Consider the following 25,296-nt stretch of genomic DNA (forward strand, 5'->3'; position numbering starts at 1 on the left):
ATAATTGAGCCCAGGATAACTCTGCACTAAGCTACATATCCAGCCCTTTTTATTTAGAGCCAGGGTCTCACGAGGTGGCTAAATTGCCCAGGCTGGGCTCAAATTCTTCCTGTCTCAGCCTCGCAGACTGCTGAGACGACAGGAAGGTGCCACTGCACCCAACTTACCCTTACTTCTACAACTGGATCTCCAGAGCTGCGGAAGGGATACTCTTTAGTGCTGTGATGACCCATTCAATATCTGCCACAAGCACTGGCACACGGCCATAAATATTCTCATGCCTGGCTACTCCTCAGACCAGGAAGCCTAAATATAATTGGCAGGTAGGTCCCTGTAAAGAGACGTGGGCATGCCCAGCACAGGAGCATGGCAAAGACAACACAGCTCGATGTGCTCTCCTGGCACCTCTCTGGGCTCCAGAACAGGCATCTATCTGGATTCTGAATGCTTCCTATGATTTGAATAAATATCTTCTTAAACACCAAATATTGGCAACTTCCATTTGTCACAATAAAGCTGGCTAAGTTTCATACTGTCTTTTGGGGGGTATATATCGAAATACTAAATTCTTTTGCTAGACATGGTGGCACATGTATGTAACCCCTGCACTCTGGGAGATGGAGGTGGGGGTATCATAAATTCAAGCCCATCCAGAGGAAGACCCTCTCTCAAAATAAAAAACAAAAAAAAAAGGTTGGGGATGTATTTTAGTGCCAAGGCCCTGGGTTCAGTTCCAGTACTGGAAAATAAACAAACAAAAAAACCCATCCCAGAAATACTAAGCTTTTATATTTCTGAGCTCTAGATAATTACATTTAAATGAAAGTATAACCAAGCTTTTCATTTGTGAAGTTTAACATGAAATGTAATATGTTAATTACATTGTATATGCCTATATGTTTTAAGTTTACATTGGCTATATAAGGAATACTCATGGTGATCCTTCTGCTCTCAGCCTCCCCAGCGCTGGGATTACAGGTGTACACCACCACTACACCTGGACTCTGGCCCATTCAGCCTGCCCCGGGGGTGGGGCTGGTGTAGTATGTGGTGCTAGGGGTTGAACCTTGGTCCCTGTGCTTGCCTAAGTAGGTGCTTTAGTCCACTGAGTTAATTCACTGACCTTAAACATTTTTTTAATAAATAATTTTATTATGCCTTATGGTCTTAAAGTGCTTTCACATAAAATTTATCTCTTTTATAATATATGTCTATACATACTATTTTTTTCATTTTTAAAAATAACGGAGTCCTACTACGTTGCCCAGGCTTGTCTTCCTCCCCCCAAAAACGTTAAAGCTAGAGAATTTGGGGGGGATCCTCCTGTTTTCAGCCTCCCCAGGGCTGGGATCACAGGCGCGCATCACCGTGCTCTGACTCGATGGTTGGCTCAGCGCACCCGGGGGCAGGGCCAGGGCGGCACATGGTGCCGGGGATTGAAGCCCAGTCCCTGTGCTTGCCTAAGCAGGCGATTAGTCCGCTGAGCTCTTGCTGGCCCTTATTCTGAGAATGTGAAAAAGGGAGATATAGTGGCTATAGTTTTTACAATGGAAGTCTTAAATGTGATCAAATAAAAGCAAAAATGGATAGTGTTGTCATCCCATACCTAGTGGTTTACTCAAAGAAAATCCTCATAAAATCCTTCTTATACAATGGACCTTGGGCAAATGATTTAACCTCTTCAGATCTTTTAGTTTCTTCATCTGTAAAGATGAACCATGATTACGTTGCCCAGGTTTCCAGACTGGATGGGATAATACCAGCCAAAGTAATTCGCAAGGTGTCGACATAAGGAATATTCAATATTCGATGGTTTCCTTCCTTCTCCTACCAGGTTCTGAGAAATGTCTTTCTTCCCCTCTGCTTTGCAATTCTGATGATGGGGGGATGCTAATCGGAATAACTGGCTTCAGGCGTAAGGGCATCTTTAACAAAAAACACTACTTGTATTCAGAAGGTAGATTTTAAACATAAACATGGGGCTGAGCATGTGGTGTGCTCCTATAATCCCAGCACTCAGGGAGGCTGTGTGATATAGGAAGACCCCACGTTGGAGCCCGACCTGGACAATTTAGCAAGACTTTGTCTCAAGCTAAAAAATAAAGGAAGGCCTGAGGATGTAGCTCAGTGTGAAGGCCCTGAGTTCAATCCTCAGTACCACCAGAAGGAAAAGAAGAAGCAAAAAAAAAAAAAAAAAAAAAAAACCAAAAAACCCCCAATAAACATGGGGCCAGGGGTGGTACAGCTCAGTCATAAACCAAGGGCTCAGGATGCTGCAGTACTTATAATTTCTTATTTATTTATTTATTTTTTGTGGTGTTCAGCCTTGAACCTAGGACCTCATGCTGAGTGCTTCAGCCCATGTATAACTTCTGAATGTGAAGTGTTACCCATTTCATATATTTGGAATATGTAAAGAATTATAAATACATAAACAATAAATAATAATCAAAAGGACAACTTTTTTGAAAATGAACTTTCTATATATGTTCAATGCTGTCCTATATAATTCCAGCAAAATTTGATTCTAAAACAAACTCTTTTTATTCAAAGTGTGGAATGTACCTACCATGTATAAACATTACACCAGAAAGCTAATAAGCACCTTATTGACAATAAAACAGGAGCATGGTGGCAGATAATGTTACCCTTTTAAGAGATCAAAGCCAATAATATGATTATTTATAGGAATCAAAATGATGCATGTGATAAACGTGGCTACCTCAGCACTTAGCACAAATGAAATCTATAGCTAATTCTTAAAAAGAACACAATGAGTCCCATTTTGGCATTAGAGATGTGACACACCACGTTTTAGAACACCTAAGGAAAAAATGTTTCAAGTCCTTACCAAAAGTAATGATTGATACTAAGCAATTCTGTCTTATAACAGAAAACATTCTATGAAGAACAATGAAATGTACTCTTTTAAATTCAAATCCTCATATCACAGCAGGGCTCGAGGAGACCTAATTTGTTCACTCCTTCATTCAACGTGTTCATTGAGAGACTTTGGCCACATCGGTTGGACGTGTTGACTGGAGAGCCCAAGTGGAAAATGGCATCGGCAATGACATTAGCGAGTTAAAGAGCCAAGAATAAGGAAGGAGATAGGCAGTAGTACTCTGATAAGCATCCTCTGGTACAGTATCCAGGAAGACAGTATATTTTTCAAACATTTAGAAACACAAAGTTCCTGTGAGCCTAGGAGGGCTGAAAGAGTAGCTTTTACTGCTGAGGCGTGCATTTTTATTCTTACATATCAAACTCATGTAGGTATCCAGTTTCATAATTAGCTGAATAATTGGGCTACATTATTAAGACTCCAAATGTACATTCTCCTTTCATGGGTTTGTCTATTGAATCTGCTAAAACCAAATTAAAGACTCTACATTTGCATGAATAGAACAATAACCTTTCCTTCCTGCATGCTTTTTGAGGGAGTTCAAACTAAGACTTGCCTGCTTATGTCCCTCTCCTTAATGTGTGTTCTGCCATAAGGTCATCTGTCCTGTGAGACTATTGCATTCTACTGAGAATCTTTTATAAGACCAACAGCTGAACTGTCGGGAAGAAATACATGGCCTTAGTGTTCCCATCTACTATGGAAACTCTCAGTGACTTGGGACATCATATAATTTTAAGAAGTGACATCAGATGTAGCAAGAGCCGAATACACTGTCCTGCGTGACTAATGTAATGAAAACATTAGGATTTCCATTCACCAACACTAAAAATTCAAAGAACGCCCACCTCAAAGGGCCAAGGAGGCAGAGGAGTAATTGTAAAGAACCATATGAACAACCCAGTTCTCCACGTAGCAAATGTGCTCAATGTGAACCTTTTTACAGAAGAAAACGGAGAGATAAAAAAGGATACTGTAAAATACCTCTCCTTCCTAATTTTTCAAATTAAGGTCAATAATCTTTGCCCTTAGAAGATTACAATTAAAAAAAAAAAAAAAAAGAAACTCTAATTCTAAAGTTTCCTCAGGGTTCAATGTTGGTGGCCCTTTCTCTTTTTTGTTACAAATGCAATTGTGGAGTGGTACATAATAACACAAAACATCTCAGTTTTAAAGTGTCCCCCAAATAGAAACATCTAGCAATGAGAGCTTATAGCTCATGGACTTGATTCTTGTCAATAACTTTATTCAGCAGCATAATGTAGGAATAATGATGAATCATAAAGCTATGCCTTATTTAGATTTATGTAAAAGAGGTAGGGTTCATAGACCCAATTTTAGGAATAGTAATATTTCCTTAGGTTGCAAGTTGATTTAAAATACATTATCATTTATTTATCTCATAATTAAGAAACTAATTTCTAAATTTTCTTCTTTTTACTGCTCACTTTTGGACCTCTCTGCAGCTTGTTAGCACCTCCAATGGAATATTATAATGAAAGAATAAAACCAAAATCAATCAATCAATCAATCAATCAATCAGTCAATATAGTATTGTTACCAACTATGAGAATTGAGGTGCGGTTTCAACAATGACTTGATCATTCATTATAGTAGGTCTTTATTGTCATCTTTCTTGCACTTCTTTTATGTTATTTGTGCCATTTTAGTTTTTTTCATTTTAGCTGGCATCCATTAAAAACAACAGGATTCATAATATATTTTAAAACATTAAGTACTTCTTTCTGATGTTTCGGTGTTCTGACTTAACACTCCTATTGAGACTTGCCTTTAAATTAAAATAATGGGCAGTAAAATTGTGGTACTTGATAATACACATTAAAATAGCCATACCAATAATTACAGTGTCCAAAATAGGACGTGGAACAATACAACATCAAGCCACTTTTCGCTGCCATTAATTTATTCTTCCTCTCAAAATCATGCCACAAATATCACGGAGCTCTGATAAACTTCCACAGATCCCAACATGTCTTCTAAAGCACTACCTCTGGAGCTGGCATACCATAAAAACAACTTATTTTTGTGACCAAAGCAACAACCCATCACCTACTCTGTTTTTAAGTTAATATAGCAGCACAGGCCTTTTAGCAAATGATAACTCCATCAGAGATGGACCCCAGCAGCTCTCTGGATGGGCATCATGAATGAAGCCTGTAGGATTCAGAGGGGCTCCTGAGGACTCTGCTGACAGCCTGGAGTGGCCTGCTATGGAAGCAGCTTTTATCATCCACAGAGAGGAAGACTGTGATGGCTGATACACACATGGAGCAGCCCTGGGTGGTGTCACAGATGCCCGCATGAGACTATTTCGGCATGGCTGTAGTAATATCTTACGGGGAGGGAGGAGAGTCATGAATATATGATGTGGGAATGAGGGTGTGGCAAGTGGGAGAGGAAGGGAACCTGCCCCAGAGGGGGGGAAATCCACTTGGTATAATGTCTGCTTCTACGCAAAACCTGCTAATGCTGCTGAGGCTCCGGGGCTCTTCACCACCGCTCCTCTAGCTTCAGCACAAGCAGCTTTGGATAAAGGCACAGGTCTCAGAAGAGTCTGTGTTAAGTAGTAACAGTTCTCTCAAATGCCATATTTCTTCTTTTGTCAGATAACACGGCATAGAGGTAATTATTATTTAATAATCCCATGATGCTTTATTTGGACTCTAAAGCACATTTTTAGGTGCTGAACAATCGTTAGCAAATACATAGTGGACATTTTAAGATCTCCATTGCACACTACAACATTCCTTTCAAATGAAAAATTGCCCATCAAAGAGATTACATGAAACTTCTATATAAAGGAACTTACAAGTGGGATTATTTATAAGCAGTCTAAATGAAATCACTTGATTTTAGAGAGCAGCAGGAATAAGCAATATGTAGGTGCTTTAACTTCCATTTTCCTTCCATTTGGATTTTTTAAAGATTATAACCCAGGGTACATCAGAAATGAGGTTTGAAAAATAGGACAAGAAAAAATGATCATTTCTGGGTCGGCCTTGGATGATGTCATCATAGGTTCTAAATGTAATAGCCAAGCAGTGTGTACTAACTCTTCCTGCTCATGTGACCTCTAACATCAATTTGGGCAAAACAACTAATATTTCAATAATTTTTTTGGCTGGGAAGTGAGACCAAGGAGGAAAAGATTAAAGAGAGTTTCGAATGGCAAGGATGAAATGATGAGAGAGAGAGAGAGAGAGAGAGAGAGAGAGAGAGAGAGAGAGAGAGAGAAGGAGAGAGCGCGCGTGCGGGAGCGCGCACGCGCACGCGTGGGGGGCTAAGGGGAGGAGGCACGAAAACTAACTCTTCCAGCACACACCCCTTTTGCTACTACAAGGGCATCCAGCAATCACATTTGCAATAGTAAAAATGCTGAAGAATCCCACAGTCTCCTTTCTTCCACAATCATCCCTACCCTCTCCTACAAAACCTTTCTTGCTTTATTGATGCCAGGAAATTCTTCAGGGGTTAAATGGGGAAGTGCAGCCCCTACCATTGTTGCAATAAATAAATGAATGAACCAGAACGAACCAGCAATGCATCCCTGGGAAGCAAGGATCTGGCTTTTCTACAATTACAGCCAGCAACCATATATTTTTAAAAAATTACCTTTTATCTTTTGATGTGTGTGTGTGTATTACAGACACACATGCATCTATACAAAAAGAAGCACAGTGCCCTGCACACATACATATCACTATCTTTAAAAATATTCTTAGCATTATTTATTTCAATGAAAAGACCGAAAGCTTTTTAAAAAAATTGGATAGGCTAGCTACTCATCTCAAAGGCCTTATAATTTGCACATACAGCATATACAAATATACACACACAATCACACACACACACACACACACACACACACACAAAAGGTGTATGTTTTCCCATGCCATAGACAATGCTAAAATATCTGAGATCAGGTTGCTATGCCAACAGATTCTTTTTTCTAAAATGAATAAAATTATTAGGAGGATGAAAACATTCTTGACTCCTTTCTTCCCATCCATGGAGCCGTGAGAGGCTCAGGGAGGGCGAGAGGCTGCCAGACAGGGAGGAGGGGAAGGAAGGGAAGGTGGGTAGAGGGGTGTTTGCTTACCAAAGATGCTGATTTGATCGTGGCAAAGCGCTCTCGGTTCCGGTAGTGGAGGGCCTGGCTCTGAACTGACTGGGTAGGCCGCGGCTCAGGCCTGGGATCGCCGTGGCCCGCCTCATCCCTTATGAATACATGATCCTGCAGAAATGGATAAAAACAAGGAGAAAGTCCAGCTGTGCTCTTTCCTCGCCGGCTGCCTCTCTCTCACCCCTCTTTCTGCACAAGCACTGCTGTTTGAAATGCATAGTTTAGCTCTCTGCTAGTCCCCGCAGCTCCCACGGTACAAAATGAATAAGCAACACATTGCAGCCTTCAGTTAGGAATGTCAGCTGATCGCTAGTGGGATGCCTTCTGAATCCCTGGCAGGCTTTTTCTTTACCTCCAGAATTACATATATGCAAAAGAAAAAAAGAATAGAAAAAACAATGCAATGTACAGACTCCTTAGCACAGTTTGCTTAAAACGCTGTAACCAAATAATTCCTTTAAAAATGTCATGTCCATGTCTAGCAAGGAGGATGCTGGTGGCTTTTAACATAAAAGCGAGCCTCCGCCTCATTCCCTTGAAAGATCTGCGTTCTCAATTTAATTTTATTTGAGATCTGGTCGGTAGGATCATCGTTCTGCCTAGGCTCAGTGGAGGCTTGTGCTGAACTGCCTCTCTGTCTTGTGCTGGGAAGACTCGGCAGTCACTGAGGGATCCTGCTTTCCAGTCATGATCGTACACAGTTCTAGCACCTTCTCTCTACAGCTTCTGAAAGGATTTTTTTTTTTTTTTTTTTTTAGATTTAAAGAGACAGGCACACAATTTTAACCAAATGGTACTTTCACAAATTCCCCCTCAACTCAGCATTGGTATGTCACCAGAGTAGGGAAAGCTGGAATTTAATGCCCTTGACTGATTTAATCAAGCTCTGCTTCTTGATAGGGAAAGATGATTAATCTTACTCTAATACCCAGTGAAAAAATAACATTCCCTGGAAGGATAATAATGGATGTTTCTTAAATGCAACTGAAATGACTTTTAAAGGGGAAAATGCTTTTAAAAGGAAGATTCCTCTCTCTATAGAAGATGAAGTGATCAGTCAGCAAGTAGCATTAGCCCTTTAGAAAAACAAGACCCTCTAGTCATTGGCAGCTTAAAAACATGTACAATCCTGGGGGATTTTTAGATGGCACATGCTCAGGAGAGGGAAATAAAAATTATTTCCCTGTTTTCTTAGGGTCTTAGGAGGAACCATTTGTGAGAAGTCAGTCTTGTATTTTGTCCATGACTAGTTGAAAAATTTTTAAAAATAATTACCCTTTCCTTCACTGGAAAGCACAAATTACAGAGGTTTAAAAAATACAGAATTTTATTATTATCTGAAATTCTGAAAAGTCAATACACATGATTCCTTGAAGAAAATTAAATCTGATATCCACATTTTCATGTAACAGCTACCACCCAAGATTAAATTTATCTTTGAACTGATTTTGTTTTGTACACTTAAAATGTTTTGGTATGCTGGGAAGGTCTTTACTATGATGTCTGTGTTTCGACATTTTCCCCCCATTTATGTGTTATTATCGTTCAACTAATGAAGAAACCTTTAATAAATCTGTAGTTGTGCGCATAGATACCAAATTCAAGGGAGGTTCTACAGGTATACTGTCCAATAACATAGCCATTAGCCACATGAAAAAAATATGTATGTTCTGTTCGTTTTTGTAGTACTGGGAATCCAAGTATTAAATCCAGAGGCTTCTTGAAGCTACAGCCCAAGTCTTTTTATACAGATAGGCTCTTGCTAAATCATTAAACTGCTAGCCTGGCCTCAGACTATGATCCTTAGTCTCTTTAGTGCTGGGATGACACAGATTTGTCACCACATTTGGTTTGAATGAAATATTTTATTTTATTATTATGACTATTATTATTATATTTGGTACCAGGATTGAACTCAGGACTTTGTGCTTGCCAGGCAAGCAGGCAGGCGTTGTGCCACTGAATTATCTCACTGGCCCTAAATGTAATATTTCATTTTTAAAATATTCATTCATTTATTTAGAAGCAGGGTCTCACTATGTAGTTCAGGCTGCCCTTGAACTCACTATGTAGCCCAGGCTGGCCTCAAACAGTGTACTCCTGCCTCAGTCTCCTGAGTGCTGGATTCCAGGTATGTGCCACCATATCTGGAATCAAATATCATACTTTAATAAAAATGAAATAAAATGTAAAATTCAGTTCCTAAGTCATACCAACTATATTTCAAGCCCTCTGTGGCTATACTTAGTATCTATCGGAATGGACAACACAGATAATGTTTCCATCATCGCAGAAAGGTTTTTTAGACCATGCTGTAGATTAAAAATGTACTGCTTAATCTATTTTGAAACAAGAAAATGCTTGAAGGATCAGTTAAGTTTACTCTGCATGGCTGGGTGTGGTGGTGCATACCTGTGATCCTAGCACTTGACAGGCTGAGGCAGGGGGATACTGTGAGTTGGAGGCCAGTATGAACTAAATTGTGAGACCGTGTCTCAAAAATCAAAATTAAAAAATTTAAAGAAATATTCTTCTGCATTATTTCTCAGGGACTCTGACTTATTTAACGTGAAAAAGCAGTTGGTGTGTGAGTAGGATTAATGTAATAGATGGAAGTTTCTAAAGAAGGAGACATGGGGATCTGCTACCTTTCTACCACTATGCATTCATTAGAAAATCATATTTATGTCTAAGGTTGAGTTTACTTAGTCCTAGAGAGGCATGCAGGTTTTAAATGCCCAACTAAAGACACACAGAGGTAGAGGCCTGTGGCTTTCTAAGCAGTCTTAATAGGTCAGGATTTGGTGAGAGTTCACTGGCTGGCTTATTAGATGTACCACTGAGACACAGACCTCAAATGTGGAGCAGTGGCTAAGTTTCAAATTATGATAAACTGATTTATAAAGATAAACAAGGACAGTGGATCAAAATAGAACTTAATATGCACAATTTTAAAAAAAGTTTTATTTTTATCTATTATTACTTTTTTTTTGTGGCCAGCTCAGCCTACCCTGGGGGCGGGGCTGGAGCAGCATGTGGTGTTGGGGATTGAACCGAGGTCCCCGTGCTTTGCCTAAGCTTGCCTAAGCAGGTGCTTTAGACTGCTGAGTTATCTCGCTGGCCCCTTAATGTGCACAGTTATATGTATATATAATTGTTTGGGTTTGTTTTATTGCTGAGGGGCCGGGGAGCTGGCTCAGTAGAATAAGTGCTTCCCTGGCAAGCGCAAGGGCCTGAGTTCAATCCTCCATTCCACCAAAAAAAAAAAAAAAAAAAGGTAGATTGTTTTATTGCTGATAAAAGTTAGTGTTTTGGTTCTAGGAGCCTGCTTATCAAGTCACAAAATCATACTACATCTTCTAAGTTTATTAAATGTAAGGCAAAGGAAAAAAATGTAAGGAAATCTAAATATATTTGAAGAGTTAAAACTCAAGATCATATTGATTTTAGCTAATGTGTGTAAATAACCCAGGAAAGTATTTTAAAAAATGATGCTATATCATTCTTTGCCTTCCCTAAGTTGTCTGTCCTTTTGTAAAATGATTCTTAGTTTTTCAGAGTAGTTTTATTACAAAGATGATTACTAAAAGTCTTAAAATTTTATACAAAGTGCAATAAAACGGGGCAACATTTTGGTTTAACAGTAGGTACCCATTTCAAGTGCATTTGGAAATGATTTCTGGGGGGTCATGAGGGGTGTTGAATTCCAGGCCTTGGGCATGCTAAGCACATGCTTTACCACTGAGCTACACTCCCCTCCTCAGGAAACCAATTTTTAAATGCTCACTTCCACTACATAAAACTTGTTCCATATCTGAGGACAACTTAATGAGCAACTTCAATGTGAGGGGAGCATGACTTTAGAAAGTGACTTCAGAAGCAAGCCCGAACAGATTAAAGCCTCGACTTTACTGGATGCGTCATGTGTTAGCTATCCTGCCCCTTCCCGTAGCAGGCCCTTTGAAAATGACCACTGCACCTGGCTCCCACAATTTCTGAACTGCTCCCATTTTGCGATTAATAATGGAAAGGGTCAATTTGCTATCTGATGCACTTAGGCAATAGATGAAGATTATTTGCCAAGGAGGAGGACAGGGCCAACCTCTTCTTTGAAGAATGATTTTAGCAGATGAAGAACAAATATCATGTTCTACTTTACCAAGACCAAATATGTGGCTTGGATGTAATTTATCTTTAAACCATTATCATCCAGAAACAAACAAAATAGTTCCCTGAAATTTCAATAGGATTAGGGACCCGGTTTTAAGTAAACATATGGTAGCCTGATACATTTATGACATTCTTTCATTATAAAAGATAAACTTCTGCAGATTAAAAAAGTTGTCATAATGTTTGCTCAAAATCTTTAATGGAAAGAATTAAACTTTCATGCACTATAGTGAAATATATGAAATAGGAGGTGGAAATGTTACTATTATTCTCTGGGCAAGACACTTTATTTTTACTTAGGTTTTCCCCACGTACGTGGCATAGTTCAGAGATGAACATTCATGGCACATGGCTTATGTGAACTTGAACTTGAGCTTGGAAGCCACTTCTCTGCATGCCCATGTGTCTGGAGTCTACCTTTATCACAATGTTCATCATACTCACTTGTCTGTCTCTGGGCGAGATTGTAGTCTTTTTGAAGGCAGAGCAAATGTGGTATGAAAACTCCCAGTCTCCCAGCACCTGGCACAGTGCTTGATACTTAGTAGGCATTCAGTAAATGTTTGCTGAGTAAATAAACTCAAGAATAGAGGTCTGGGAGATTTTGAGAAAAATGACATTTTCTCTTGGATTATTTAACAGAATTCAAATTTGTATTTCATAAAAGCCTGCCACTCTATACTCTAAGGAAGTCATACAAGAGTGACACACACAAGCACACCTGGCTGTGGTGGCGCATCTGATGGCAGGAAGCTTTCTGTGGCTTCTCGCACTACTGCACTGTGGAGAGGGAACCAGCAAGCCCACGGCCTCTTTTGTTTCGTTTGTGTCAAAATTATTACATGGGGATTATTAGATGGTGTGGTATTAAATGTTGCATCAGGGGTAGTTATCGAAACCTGGGCCTGGAGCATGGGGAGGAGAAGGTGGAAAAGGAAAAGGGAACCTTAACCTAGAAAGGCAGTGAAAAGCAGAAGGCAGAGGCTGAAGAGGTGACTATAGGGGTGTCTGAGGCAGCTCTGGATCTTCATGTTTATTTTTATTTTACCAAATCTGAGTCCCAGAGTCAAAGAACCTACCCCTGTGTTTAGTAAAAGTAGCAGGAGAGGCCACTGACACAAGTGGAATTTAAATCAGAACTTGCTAGCTCCTCAAGGACATTTCTTTTTTTCCTCCCACAAATACGATAAAAGTTGTTTTATTTTCTTTTTAAAGAAAAGGAGGAAAAACTTGGAAAGCATTTACTCACAACAGGAAGAGTCAAGTGGACGAGCTTTAGGTTATGGTGGAACGATTTACAAAACTAGCTTCTCAACAGACATTTTTTTGTCTAAGTAATTCCAAAAAAGGAGACCGTTATGACTGGACTTTCAGTGTGCTATATACCTCAAAGAACACTGATTGAAGAACAGTGCTTTTAATACATGAACATCTTAGGATCTATACTGATACTAGAAGGTAGCAGCAGACAAAGGTAATTAATTCTAGACTTAAATAAAACACAAGCCTATCTTCTTCCCTGTGTTATAAGGGATTACACACCCAAGGACTTGTGTAGCTGAATATACATTCTACTACTAAACTTCCAGTTCCCTATGTATACTTTTTTTTTTTTTTTGGCGGAACTGGGGATTGAACTCAGGCCCTTGCGCTTGCCAGGGAAGCGCTTATTCCACTGAGCCATCTCCCCGGCCCCCCTATGTATACCTTTTAATTCACAAGTTAGAAAAATAGGGCCAGCCAGATAGTTCAGTGCACTAAAGCACCTGCTTAGGCAAATGCAGCGACTGGGGTCCCATCCCTGGGGTGCGGTGCTGGCCCCGCCCCTAGGGCACACTGAGACAGCGATTGAGACTGGATATGGTGGCGCGCCTGTAATCCCAGCGCTTGGGAAGCTGCAAACAGGAGGATCACTATGAGTCCAATCTACGTAGTGAAACCCTGAACACTCTATAGACCCTGTCCTAAATACAGAAGAAAAAGAAAAAGAAAGACTATTGAGTAGGACAGTGATCTGCTTGCACGGGCTGTACACACAGTCCTTTTTTATTTTTTTGTGATACCGTAAGTGCACCTAGGACCTTCATACTGAGCTACATGTCGAGGTCTCTTTTTTATTATTTATTTATTATTATTTTTGTTTTTTGAGACAGGTTGTTGCTATGTAGTCCAGGATGCCCTTGAACTCACTGGGTAGCCCATGCTGGTCTTAATTTTTTTCCTTTTATTTGTGTATTTGATACAGTGTCTCATTATGCAGATTGGACTCTTGGTGATCCTCCTGTCTTCAGCCTCCCCAGTGCTGGGACTACAGGCGTGCACCACCATGTCCAGACTTTGTCACTGGCTCATTGTGCCCCGGGATGGGGCTGGCGTGGCATGCGGAACCAGGGATCAAACCCTGGTCCCTGAGCTTGCCAAAGCAGGCATTTAATCCGCTGGGCTATCTCACCGGCCCTAGGCCTTAAAACTGAGTTGGTCCTCCTGTCTTACCTTGCCAAGTACTGGCATTACAGGTGTGTGCTACCACACTTGGCTTTTGTTTTTTATTTTGACACATCTTTTTTGCTAAGTCACTAAGTTGCCCAGGCTGGGCTTACCATTTTGATCCATCTGCCTCAGCCTCCTGGAGGGCTGGGATTAGAGGCAGCCACCACCATGCCTCCCTTGCACAATGATTTTAAGAAATAAGATGGAGGAAGTAAGCTAGATGACTACAGAGAAACTAAACTGGATTAAAAATTTGCCCTGGACATGAGCAAATTATCTTATACACACTGAACCTCCCCCGGTGTGAAAGTGGGTGGCTGTAGGACAAGGGGAATGATGTGGGGTGGTGGTAAAGATGATCAAAGTACGCTGCGTGCATGTATGAATCTTATCTGCATAACCAATTAAAAAGTGAAAAGATTTCCCTGGAGTCACTTGTGAATAATCAAGCCTTGAGGAATATAGTCATGTCTATTAGAAGTCCATGTTAGGCTTATATCCTGATGCCCCCAAAAGCCTCATGTGCTCAAGAGCTCATGGCTTCTGGAAGGCTTAGATTCTGGGGTGCAATAGCTGACTTGCTGTTAGGAGGTGGGCATGGCCTGGAAGGGTGTGTCTCCCTTGTGGCTCCTCCCTCTCCCTCTCCTTCCTGGCTGCTATGAGGTGGGCATGAGATTTCCACCCTTGCCCTGCCATGACGTCATCTATCTTGGAGTCCTCAGCTACAGAATGAACAGTGAGCCAAAAAGACTTCTTCTCCTTGGATTGTGAGTCTTGATACTCTGTCCCAGTGACAAAGTGATTCAGTCTACTTGTGGTGTAGTATCTACCTGTGGCACTTATTCTGTGACAGATGAGGTGCTAGGTGGCAGGAGTGGGAGACCTTGGAGGAGCTTCCAGGCCAGGGACAGGGTGACTGGGGGGCAACGCTGGTGATAGCAAGAGATTAGAGTTGGTTTTGTCAGATCATTCTTGCTGAAAATGATTAGATTAGGATCCTTTAAGGGCCCAGGAAAGACCAGGAAAGAGGGAAGAAATGGAGAGAAAGAAATAACCTGAAGTTATGATGCTGTCTTGGTTACTTTTCTCTTGATGCTGGGACAAAATACCGAACACCCAAGATGAAAGCAAGGTTTATTTAGTTCACAGTTTGTGGAGGTTTCAGTCCATACTCAGCTGGCTCCAAGGCAGAACGGTACATGGCAGAGAGCAGCTGTTCACAGCGGCAGAAAACAGCAAAATAGCAAGAGCACAAAGGTAGGAGCAGTGCAGCAGTGGCAGAGAAAAGTCCCTCTCCTTTCCCTATATTGCCTTCAGGCTGCCTGCCCAGGGCATGTGTAGCACTCCCACCCAAAATCCCAGCAATGGATCCCGAATTAATCACAAATTCTAGAAACCCACCACAGTGATTGCATGAGGCTCTGGGGGGACAACCAGATGCAAATCATAACAGATGCCAAAGGAATGCTTTCAGTGTCCCACTTCACATTTTAGGGGCTTTGTCTGTGACAGAGGCACAAGTCACACACACTCAGTAGTTACACATGGTGCTTAGAAGTGAGATTACTTCTTGAATCAAATGGTAATGTGTTTCAGATCTATGATTGAACACATTAAGGTTATGGGCTAATAATATTAAGGGAAAAATTCATTAATTGTTTCTCTACCTCTCTTGTTCTGGAAATTGAACACAGGGTCTCTGTGCTGAGCTACATTCTCAGATTTTTTCTTTTTCTTTCTTTCTTTCTTTCTTTTTTTTTTTTTTTTGGTCTTTTTGAGACAGCGTCTTGCTATGCAGTTCAGGTTGGACTTGAGCTCACTCTGTAGCTCAAGTTGGTCTCACCTTTGCAAGGATCCTTCTGCCTCAGCATCCTGAGTGCTGAGGTGACAGGTGTATACTATCACACTTGGCTTACCCTTACTGTTACATTTTGTTATTTATCGATGTTCTTACTGTCTAGGGTATTACTAGTGGATAAAATATTCAGTTGACTCACTCAAGCCATAAAGACAATACTTATTTAACCTTTTAATCCATTATATCCCATAAACTGGATTAGCATGATGTGTAGTATTTGATAATTAATTCTGTTGTTACTGTTGTTGAGACAGGGTCTCACTATGTAGTTCAGGCTGGCCTTGAACTTGCAGCAATCTTCCTGCCCCAGCCTCCCAAGTGCTGGGATCACAGGCGTGCACCACCACACCTGGCTCATGATAATTAATTCAACCACTCACCTATCCCATAATCATTTAGCGAGTGTTTACACCATGACAGACACTGTTCTAGGGGGTCTGCCCCTTAGCTCAGCTCTGTAAGTGGCTGCTCAACAAAGCAGTCAGGCTCAGGCGGCTGTGGTTCGATCCCCACAACTCCAGCCAGCCAAACCTGTCCTGAAGGCATTCAGAGAAAAAAAAAAAAAATCCTTCAACAGACACTGTTCTAGGTGTTGGGAATACGGTGCCGAAAAGGGCAGGCCTAGCTTTTGCCTGGCAGAATTTACACTCTAATGAAATAGTAGATAAAAATATTAATACTAAGAAAATTTTACATAGTGACTAGAATTCTAAAAATAGGATAATGAGGTGATGGTTAGAACTATGTTTATTATATGATAATATGATGATATATTGGCTATTCTAAAATTCTGGGACATGAGACCAAAATAAAAAATAAGAAACAGAGTTGAAGGCAGGAGTGGCGGTGCCCACCTGTAATGCTAGCATTCAGGAGGCTGAGGCAGGAGGGTGGCCACAAGTTGGAGGGCAGCATGGGGTGAAAGTGTACTCAAGGCCATCCTGTAACAAGTCCCTGTCTCAAAAAAGCACTGATGTTTTGTAAAACCATACTGCTTGCTGTTTTTCTAACATAATTTTTGTAGTTACAGATCATGGCAGCTTCAGAAAAGCACTGCTTAGATTAAGGAAGGACTTTCTTCCCAAGCTGCTGGTAGGCACCTGGCTGTCTGCTCCTTTGGGCTCACCCCTTAGCCGCCCAGAGCAGCCATTCCCAAGTAAATGTCCTTCCTGGTTACTTGGATGCCAGGACAGTGAAGGCTGAGACCCGCCACTTTGGGCCAGGTGGACAGCTCGGAAGGGCCATGGAGCTCCGAGTTCCCTGTGGGGTTGGCTGAGCTTCCAGGGGCCCACCTCTGAGTCCACTCTGTCCACTACCCTGCTCCCTGTCTGTCTCACAGGTGTTCATCTCTGGAGAATTTCCTGATTAAAGAAAAGTCCAGAAGGGCTACCTTGTCTTAGCTTTCCAAAGAACCCCACCTATGACACAAAGATTTTCAGAACCTACATGCTACGCAGTGCAGCTACCGTCCTTCTGTGTGGAGAAGCTACTGACTAGAGCAGAGGCTTCTAAAAAAATAAATCCCCTTTTCAGGGGAACTCTAAAATAGATCCCCAAATAGAGAATGCAAGAAAGAAAAGCAGAGTTCTCCTGTGGGAGGTATGGGTAACAGGAACAAAAGCACTGAATTTTAGACCTGGAAAGGGGCTTTGAAAGCACATGGACCTCATTTTGTATCTGTGTATTCAAAGTGGTTGGGATAGATATATAGTTGCACTCTCTTAATGAATAGAATGATTTGTTCTAATGGTGTTTGTAAACAGGATCACAAGTCCGCATCTTGTACAGCAATTAACCACTAAGAAGAATATATGCAGTGTATTATTTGTTGAAATTGTACTTCCGATTTGATTTGAAACTGTCTCATTGCTATCTGTTTATCAATAAAACTTTGAAAAAATTAAAAAAAAAAAAAAAAGAAATCACATGGACCTGTTCATAGTAAAATACAATTAATAGTGGCAGATGGAATTCAAACTTAACTTTCCTCATCCTGTAGTCTAACATATAAAACCTTCTATTCAGAATTTAAAATCTTATTTCATTTACAGTCTTAAGTTTTAGGAATCTGAATAAACCTACACGTACAAACTTTCTGAACAACTTTGCATTTCTGTTGTTTTTAAAAACAAAATGTTTTTAAGCGTAGGTATAGGGATTTCACGGGTGCCACAAAGAGACAGCATGCCCACCAGTACGTTTTCATGCATTTTATAGTTTATTTTTCTAGCCTATTTATATTTTTTTGTGATTTTTAAATTTTTTTTTTTTCGTGGTACCAGGGATCGAACTCGGGACCTTGTACTTTCCAGGCAAGCACTTATTCCACTGAACTATCTCTCTGGCTAGCCTACTTATGTTTTAAGGTTATCTCACTCTATATTTTATTTGCAAAACTGTTTGGATCCTCTTCTAGTGCATTTCCTTTCTATATTTCATAATGAAATAGAAATACATTATATAACTTAAACCTTCCTGACATTGTTCTGTGGATCGAATGTAACTACCTACTGCCTGAGAACATAGGTCATATCTGTTTTTCTTAAGGAATTATGTCAGGGAGACCCAGACATAAAAATATTGGAAGACCCACTTGTCACAAGATAACCTGGCAATAGCATGCCAAAATTAAGATTAAAATCCCCAGGGAGCTCGAGACCAGGACCTTCTTTCTTGCGGAATGTATCAGTAGTATCTTTTTCTTTTTTTTCTTTTTTTTTTTTTTTCAAAGTTTTATTGATAAACAGCAATGAGACAGTTTCAAATCAAATCGGAAGTACAGTTTCAACAAATAACACACTGCATCTATTCTTCTTAGTGGTTAATTGCTGTACAAGATGCGGACTTGAGATCCTATTTACAAACACCATTAGAACAAATCATTCTACTCATTGAGAGAATGCAACTATATATCTATCCCAACCTCTTTGAATACACAGATGCAAAATGGACATTCATTGGTATACCCCATTTTTCTAAGTTCCGTTATTGAATATTATAGGTGTGTAAACTCAGCAAAATATTCTAAAAGAGTCCAGTAGCCCATAATAGCATTGGGTCTTCTGTTTAACTGGCAATGTCAGAAATTATTGACCTGAGTCCCAGTAGTATCTTTTTCTATATCTGAATGCTCATCTGAGAGTAAAAAGATCCACTCCAGTGGCTCTTCTTTTGCTCCCTATACCTGTGGAGCTCCAGAGGTGACAGAAAGGAGAGCCAGATCTGCCGGCACCCAGGACAACTCCCTTTATGAACAGAGCCCAGCAGAACTTTTTCTGCTCTTCAAAAACATGACCACTTGCTCATGTTCAAAGGAGGCCAGCTGGTAATGCTGGGCTTAGTAGAGTTCTTTTTTATTAACGTATTTTTTTTTTATTAGTCCATGTTCGTGGTATGCGATGATTAAACTACTGTGGGAAGTCTGTACCCCACGTGACACATCATTTTGTTGTTGTAGTTGCCTTTCCTTTCCCTCCCTCCCTGCTCTGACTCTTAATCCCTTTCTCATGTGAAAAAGCTCTACTTCCATTTCTTTTTTATTCCATTTAAAAAAAAATCTTATTTCCTAATCTTTCTTCTTTCCCTCTTCCTCTTTTTTCTTTATTTGTAGTGCTTATGATCAAGTCTAGGGCCTTGCGCATGCTGGCGAAGCTCTAGCACTGAGCCACATACATCCCCAGCAGAAATCCTGTTCCCCTTCCTTCCCTCCCCTTAGACTGCTGCACCTCTCTGGTCGTGCTTCTTTTCCCAAACTTCCACAGCAGCCTGATAACGTGGGCCCCACTGCTCTCCTACTTGACCGGGCAGGTAATTGGCCAGGCCCCAATCTCTCTGCCTTCCTCCCCTTCTGAGAATGAGATGCTGCTTTTGTCTCAGGGCCTCTGTACCTTTTGCTTTCTGATTTACACTGGTCTCTCATCCCAGGCTGGCTAGCTTCTACTTGTCTTTGACATTTTAGAATAAATGTAATTTTATCAGGTAGGATTTCCACTGTTCCCTTCTAGACTGAGTACAACTGACACAGAGCAAATTTCATTAGAATATTACCGAAATTTTTGTGTGATTTTTCTCCTATAAAGGATGCACTCCATGAGGATGCCAGGCCTGTGTTATTTTCTCTGCATTCACAGGTCCTGCTATTGTTTCTGGTGGAGTTCATGATTAAATCCATCAGTCCTAGAAAATAGACATGCCTCCCTCCACTGTTCACAACTGGGCAGCCATGTCTCTTGCTTGTCCTCCTTTCCAAGTCAGTTTCTTTTCTCCCCCTCCCATAAAAGCACAACCATTGGAAGTGTAAGTCAAAACAACTTCTGAAACATGTTAGACAGCATTAGAAATCACTGCTACTCATTATAGCAAACATATACATTCCTCACCGTACCCAAGAAGAAAAAACTATGACGGATCCTTTCCTACAATTCCATCTTAGGGACTGTTTACTAAAGTCTCTTTTGGAAAGTTCCTATGAAGAATTGTTACAATCCTATGAAATTCTCAACTTATAGAAATTACCTTGAAAGACAATTTTATTTTAAAAATATTTTTATAAAGAAGAATTTCATCTCATGATAGTCTTTTAGGAAATTAAGATGTTTAATTGGAACCAATAAAACAATAAAAAAATACGGAACCATTCATTCAGTCAGAATATTGGGCTGGGAGATGGCCTGGTGGCACAGCGCTTGCCTAGCATGTGCAAGGCCCTTGATTTGATCCTCAGCACCATAAAATAAATAAATTAAAAAGTCAGAGTATTTAAATTAGTGGGGAGTAATAACCGAAATATAAACAAAACCAGGCATGGTGGTGCATGCCTGTAATCCCAGCAGCTGGAAGCTGAGGCAGGAGGATTGCTGCTGAGTTTCAAGCCAGCCTACGTTACATAGTGAGTTCAAGGCCAGCTTGAACTACATAATGAGACTATATAATGTTTTAAAAGAGAAGGGGTGGGGAGAGAAATAGAAATATAAGCAATAAATTCAAGGGAACAGCAGAGGGGACTAAAACCTGTCTCTAAAACAAATACAGTCATACTGTGGCACTCCCATATTTTGAAACTAGTCAAATTTGGTACTGGATACATTTTGTTTTTGTTTTTGGCAGAACCGGGGATTGAACTCAGATCTTTGTGCTTGCCAGGGAAGCGCTTATTCTACTGAGCCATCCTTCTGGCCCCCAGTACTGGACACATTTTGACGCTAAAATTTTGTGCTGGAAGATGTAGTTTGACATGATATGCAAGCTAGAACTTGCTGGTGTCAGTTGCTGTGCGACTCACTACTTTTTCTAGGCAAAACAATTTGTTTAACACTCATCATTTTTAATATTCATGCTGCTCAGAGCCAATGAACGAGGAGTGTTGAGCTACCACTGTAGCATGCTGGGACTGTAGACTAGGAAGCATACTCCTGAAGGAGCACACCTCTAAGAGGGCACAACTGACAGGTCACACTTGGGAAACCACAAGGGTGTGTGGGATGAAGGATTTGGGTTTAGAGGAGCGAGTGGATCCTGATGTGATGGTGTAGAGATGTATTCGCCTTAACTTATTGGTGATGGTGGGCATGAGACCAGTAAGAGAGGAAGGGGCCTGCACCATCCTCTGTTACTATTCTGCTATGAGACACCTATCAAGTGTAGGGTTAGTTCCATGTGTCAGCAGGCAAGGGAGCGAGGCAGCCTGGAAGCCAAGTGGTCTGAGGCGCTCTTGCTGAGTCTGAGGCTGACAAGCGCAGAACTAGAGAGATGACCGTGTAACCTACCTTCTTGTGCACAACCGAGGAGCTGGGAGTTACTATGCTGTCCTCGTCATGCATCATGACGAGTTCGGAGCTGCTGTCGTCCATGACCTCCTGCATGCTGTTCACACTGCTGCTCTGGCTGCCGGTGCTCACGGACATGCTCGGGATGGAGTGGTTGCTGCCCAGGCTGTCTATTTCCCTGAGCAGGGTCGTTCCATGTTCGCTGTCCTGTAAAAATAGAGCACTAGAGTTAAAAAAAAAAAGTGGCTGGAGATAAAGTGCCAATCCATTGACTAAGCTATTAAGCACACTCAGTTTTGCAGTGCCAAGTTGCTTTTCTGCCAATCTGCAAAGATAAACTTTCTATGGAGTGGCTCCGCTACTCCCCAACCATTTTCAGACATCTCAAATGCACTTCTCTGCCATCCCCAGGGGCCATTCTGGACATGGGTAATAAGGTTCCCAGTGCTGCTAACCCCGGGCTTTCCCCTGTCATACACAGCTATCATAGTCTGATTGCAACTTGGGAAGCAGGAGCGGTCCAGGTTTGTCAGAGATCTCAGGAAACATCACAGTGCTAGAAAGACTGCTGGTCACCGAACGGGCGACCTCTAGGATATCTGCAAATACGGCAGAGAGCACTTGAAACTGAACTAGAGAGGAAAGAGTTTGCAGAGGTGTGACAAGCAATATGCTCCTCTGCAAGTCATTATTGAGCAACTTCATATTTAAGCCAGGATATTAATTCTACAGCCCTAGACAGGTAATTAAATTCTGCCTCCCTTAAGCAATTCTATCATGCTTACCTCTGTAATCTTATTAAATATATCTGTTAAATAATACTGGTATTCATCACTAGTGGTCCAAAGACTACTGTTTGAAAAGTGGTAAAATAATCTGGACATATAATTTACCCCTCAGAGTGAAATATTTTTGTGTGTGCAAAACATCTTTTGATATAAGATTAAATAATGCAATTAAATCAAGTTAGCCACAAATAAACCCTGTTTTCAAAGAAATATACATATATATATATATATATATATATATATTTAATGAGTAGTTACTTAGCTATGGCAATATAAAGGTAATATAAAATCATAGCTAATACATTATGCTTTTAATAGACTTATTTTCCCAATTATGGGGGGGGGGGAGCATTTTTATATATACAACCAAGAGATTTTACAGCTCAATTTGGTTTTCTGAATTTTATTTTTTATGACTATTGGTAAAATTATTTTGATTTTATATTAAAAAGCTAAAACACATTCATTCTTTACTTTTTTAAAATTTAATTTGAGAGACACTAAAGTGTTTTCTCTTGCTAATTCTTGCAACAATACTTGGTTCCCAGCCTACCCTGCCCTTTCCTCTGTTCCCCATGCTCGGCTGCCCCAGGACCTCCACACATAAACATCAAGAAGCCCACCTCAGTTTTTGCTTTTGCTTTCTCATCTCCCATTTGCTCCATGATGCCCCATAATCTGTCCCTTGTCCTATGTGGTTCTCTAAAGTTGCTTTTACTACAAGGTGTGATCAAAACATATGGTGAGTGTTGTAATTAAAGAAATTTATTATAGTAAAAGACAACACATTGCCATTAATTCCCCTAACAATACTCTCACATTTTGGGGGCCGGGGAGATAGCTCAGTAGAATAAGTGTTTGCCTGGCAAGCACAAGGGCCTGAGTTCAATCCCCAGTTCTGCCAAAGGGGAAAAAAAATACTCTTACATTTTGAACACACTTATCCTCTTCTGTGTCTTTACAAAGCATTATCAAAAATATGGTGATGCTGCTAGCGAATGCCATCCAATGGAAAGACGGGCTCATAGAAACCTGGAATGTCCTCAATCACCTTATTCTCTGGACCTGGCATTGTAGGATTTAGGGCTCTTGCCAACAGTTGAAATATTCATGAAAGGTAAATGTTCTGAATCACATTAGGACAGCAAGGCAGCCACTACAACATAACTAAAGACCCTCCCAAAGAAGACCCCCAGAACTGCTTCCGAGAGTAGCCAGAAGCATGAGAAGTGTGTTCAGATGAGAGGTTCTTGGAGGGGGACTAAGTGCAGCATGTCTTTTGCTGTAATAATTTTTTTCTGAATTTAAACACTGTACTTTTTGATCCAGTCTCACAAGGTCATCATGGACTCCCTAGTTATAAACACTAATCTTTTTTTTTTTTTTTTTTTTTGATGTTCTTTGTGCTTCCTGGCCACTGTGGCATCTGACAGCATTGCAGTTCCCTCTTTGAAGCTGTGAACTTTCTTTTTCTAGTTCTAGGAATTGAACCCTGGACCTTTCCACAGAGTTACATTTCCAGCTTTAAAAATATTTCTTTCCACATGGGGTTTCAATAATTCATTAAGCTGCTTGAACTTGTGATCCTCCTGCCTCAGCCTCCCAGAGTGCTGTGATTACACATGTCTGGCATCAGACCTGGCTGATGCCATAAAACTTCTCAACATCTTTCGTGTCTCTTTCTCCTGTCCGACACAGATCTTCTTCCCATTCTCCATCCAAATCTTGAATTCAGTATCATCTTAGTCCTTCCGAATAGCCCCCTCTCTCAAGACCTTCCTTGCAGTCTAGATTGGTGCCAAGCATCACTGGTCTGTTCCCCAACGATCACCAACTTGGCATTCAACCAGTTCTTCGTAGGTGAATGAGAAGTCAGGACATCATTTCTCCCTTGAAAGCCTCTGGGCATTGTTTCAGTAGTACATGACACTTGGTCCCTACACTCAATAGGCACCACAGAGAAATAGCCTAAAACTAGTCTTTCTCTTTGGTTCTTAACGTTTAATTTTGGTATTGACACACTGTTGAGCCACCCAGGCTCAAACGCTCAGTCAACTTGAACTCATCTTTCTCTGTTACTTTCCACAAGAGGCCATGATCTCTACCTCCACAATGTTGCTCAAAAGCTTTTCTTTCCCCTCACTCCCACTGACACGGCCCTGTCACAAACTATGTGGCCTACTATCTAGGGTATAGTCCACTCAAACCCATGTACATTCTGGAGTCAGGATAATCTCCCTAAACCATAGCATTTACCTGAATCCAAGATGCCTGTGCCCTTTTACACAAACCACCCACATCATGTCCTCAGTGAAGCCTTCACTAATCCCTCCTGGCTGATCAATTTTCTCCTCACTAGGGACTCCTGCATGGTGACTGTGCTTTTCATATGTTGCCCTAATTAATAATTAGTTTGTGCACGGCTCTCCGTGACTTTGCATATCTCTTAAGGGGTGCAGCATCAATTATATTTTTATCCTCCAAAACGCTTTTCACAGTTCAGCCCTGTCTCACATAGTAGGCACCATGTGGACGCTTGCGGAAATAAACTTGACCTACTTCTTCATCCTCCTGTGATTCATTCAAGGGTCCATTTCGTGCCTCTTGGAACAGGATTTTTTTCATTTTTCGGTACTGTAGGTTATCCAGCTCTCGAACAGCATCTTTTGTCCTCTGTATGAGGTCAATGAGAACCCGTGGTGGTCGTTCCCGTCGAACAAAGTCATGCTGATTGAGGGAAGAGAAAAACCCAAATTGATAATGAAGACACATATTTTTAGGTACAAGAGGTAGGTATAAAATTAAGCAGAGAAGCGTAAAGCAATTCGATGGATTTTGCAGTAATAATTAAATGTGATTTTCACACCAGATGTTGCATGTGAAAAAATTACAGTTTTATCTTCAAGCTCCGTTTTATAGACGTTGTCCTATAGTTTATATTTGAATTATTTTTATTAATACATTTTATTATTTTGATATACATGTACACATATAATGTACACATTAAGATGGCCGTGAGCCAAATTATCATACTCACCTCAGTTACCTTTCTGTGTGTGGCAAAGGTACCTAAAATCTGTTGCCTTTACTGCAACCTCTCCACTCTCTGTTTCAATGCATTTGCGTGTTTTCTTTTTTATTTTTATTTATTTATTATTTTTATTTTTTTGTGGAAC

General features: G+C 40.7%; 1 protein-coding gene and 1 pseudogene across 2 annotated transcripts in view; one reads left to right on the forward strand and one right to left on the reverse strand.

The window, feature by feature from the left end:
- Nucleotides 1-25,296, forward strand: part of LOC101568704 — a 279,180-nt pseudogene that overhangs the window by 187,555 nt on the left and 66,329 nt on the right.
- The window catches only part of Taok3 (TAO kinase 3), a 218,409-nt gene that overhangs the window by 28,937 nt on the left and 164,176 nt on the right, over nt 1-25,296 (reverse strand). For both annotated transcript variants that reach the window (XM_004636228.2, XM_023720992.1), the window contains exons 12-14: nt 24,680-24,847; nt 21,333-21,539; nt 7,026-7,160 (exon numbers count right to left, since the gene is read on the reverse strand). In XM_004636228.2, coding sequence (XP_004636285.1) covers nt 7,026-7,160; nt 21,333-21,539; nt 24,680-24,847 — 510 coding nt within the window. The remainder of the gene's footprint in view (nt 1-7,025; nt 7,161-21,332; nt 21,540-24,679; nt 24,848-25,296) is intronic.

Source organism: Octodon degus, unplaced genomic scaffold, assembly GCF_000260255.1.
Source record: "Octodon degus isolate 3935 unplaced genomic scaffold, OctDeg1.0 scaffold00079, whole genome shotgun sequence".
Taxonomy (NCBI): Eukaryota; Metazoa; Chordata; class Mammalia; order Rodentia; family Octodontidae; genus Octodon; species Octodon degus.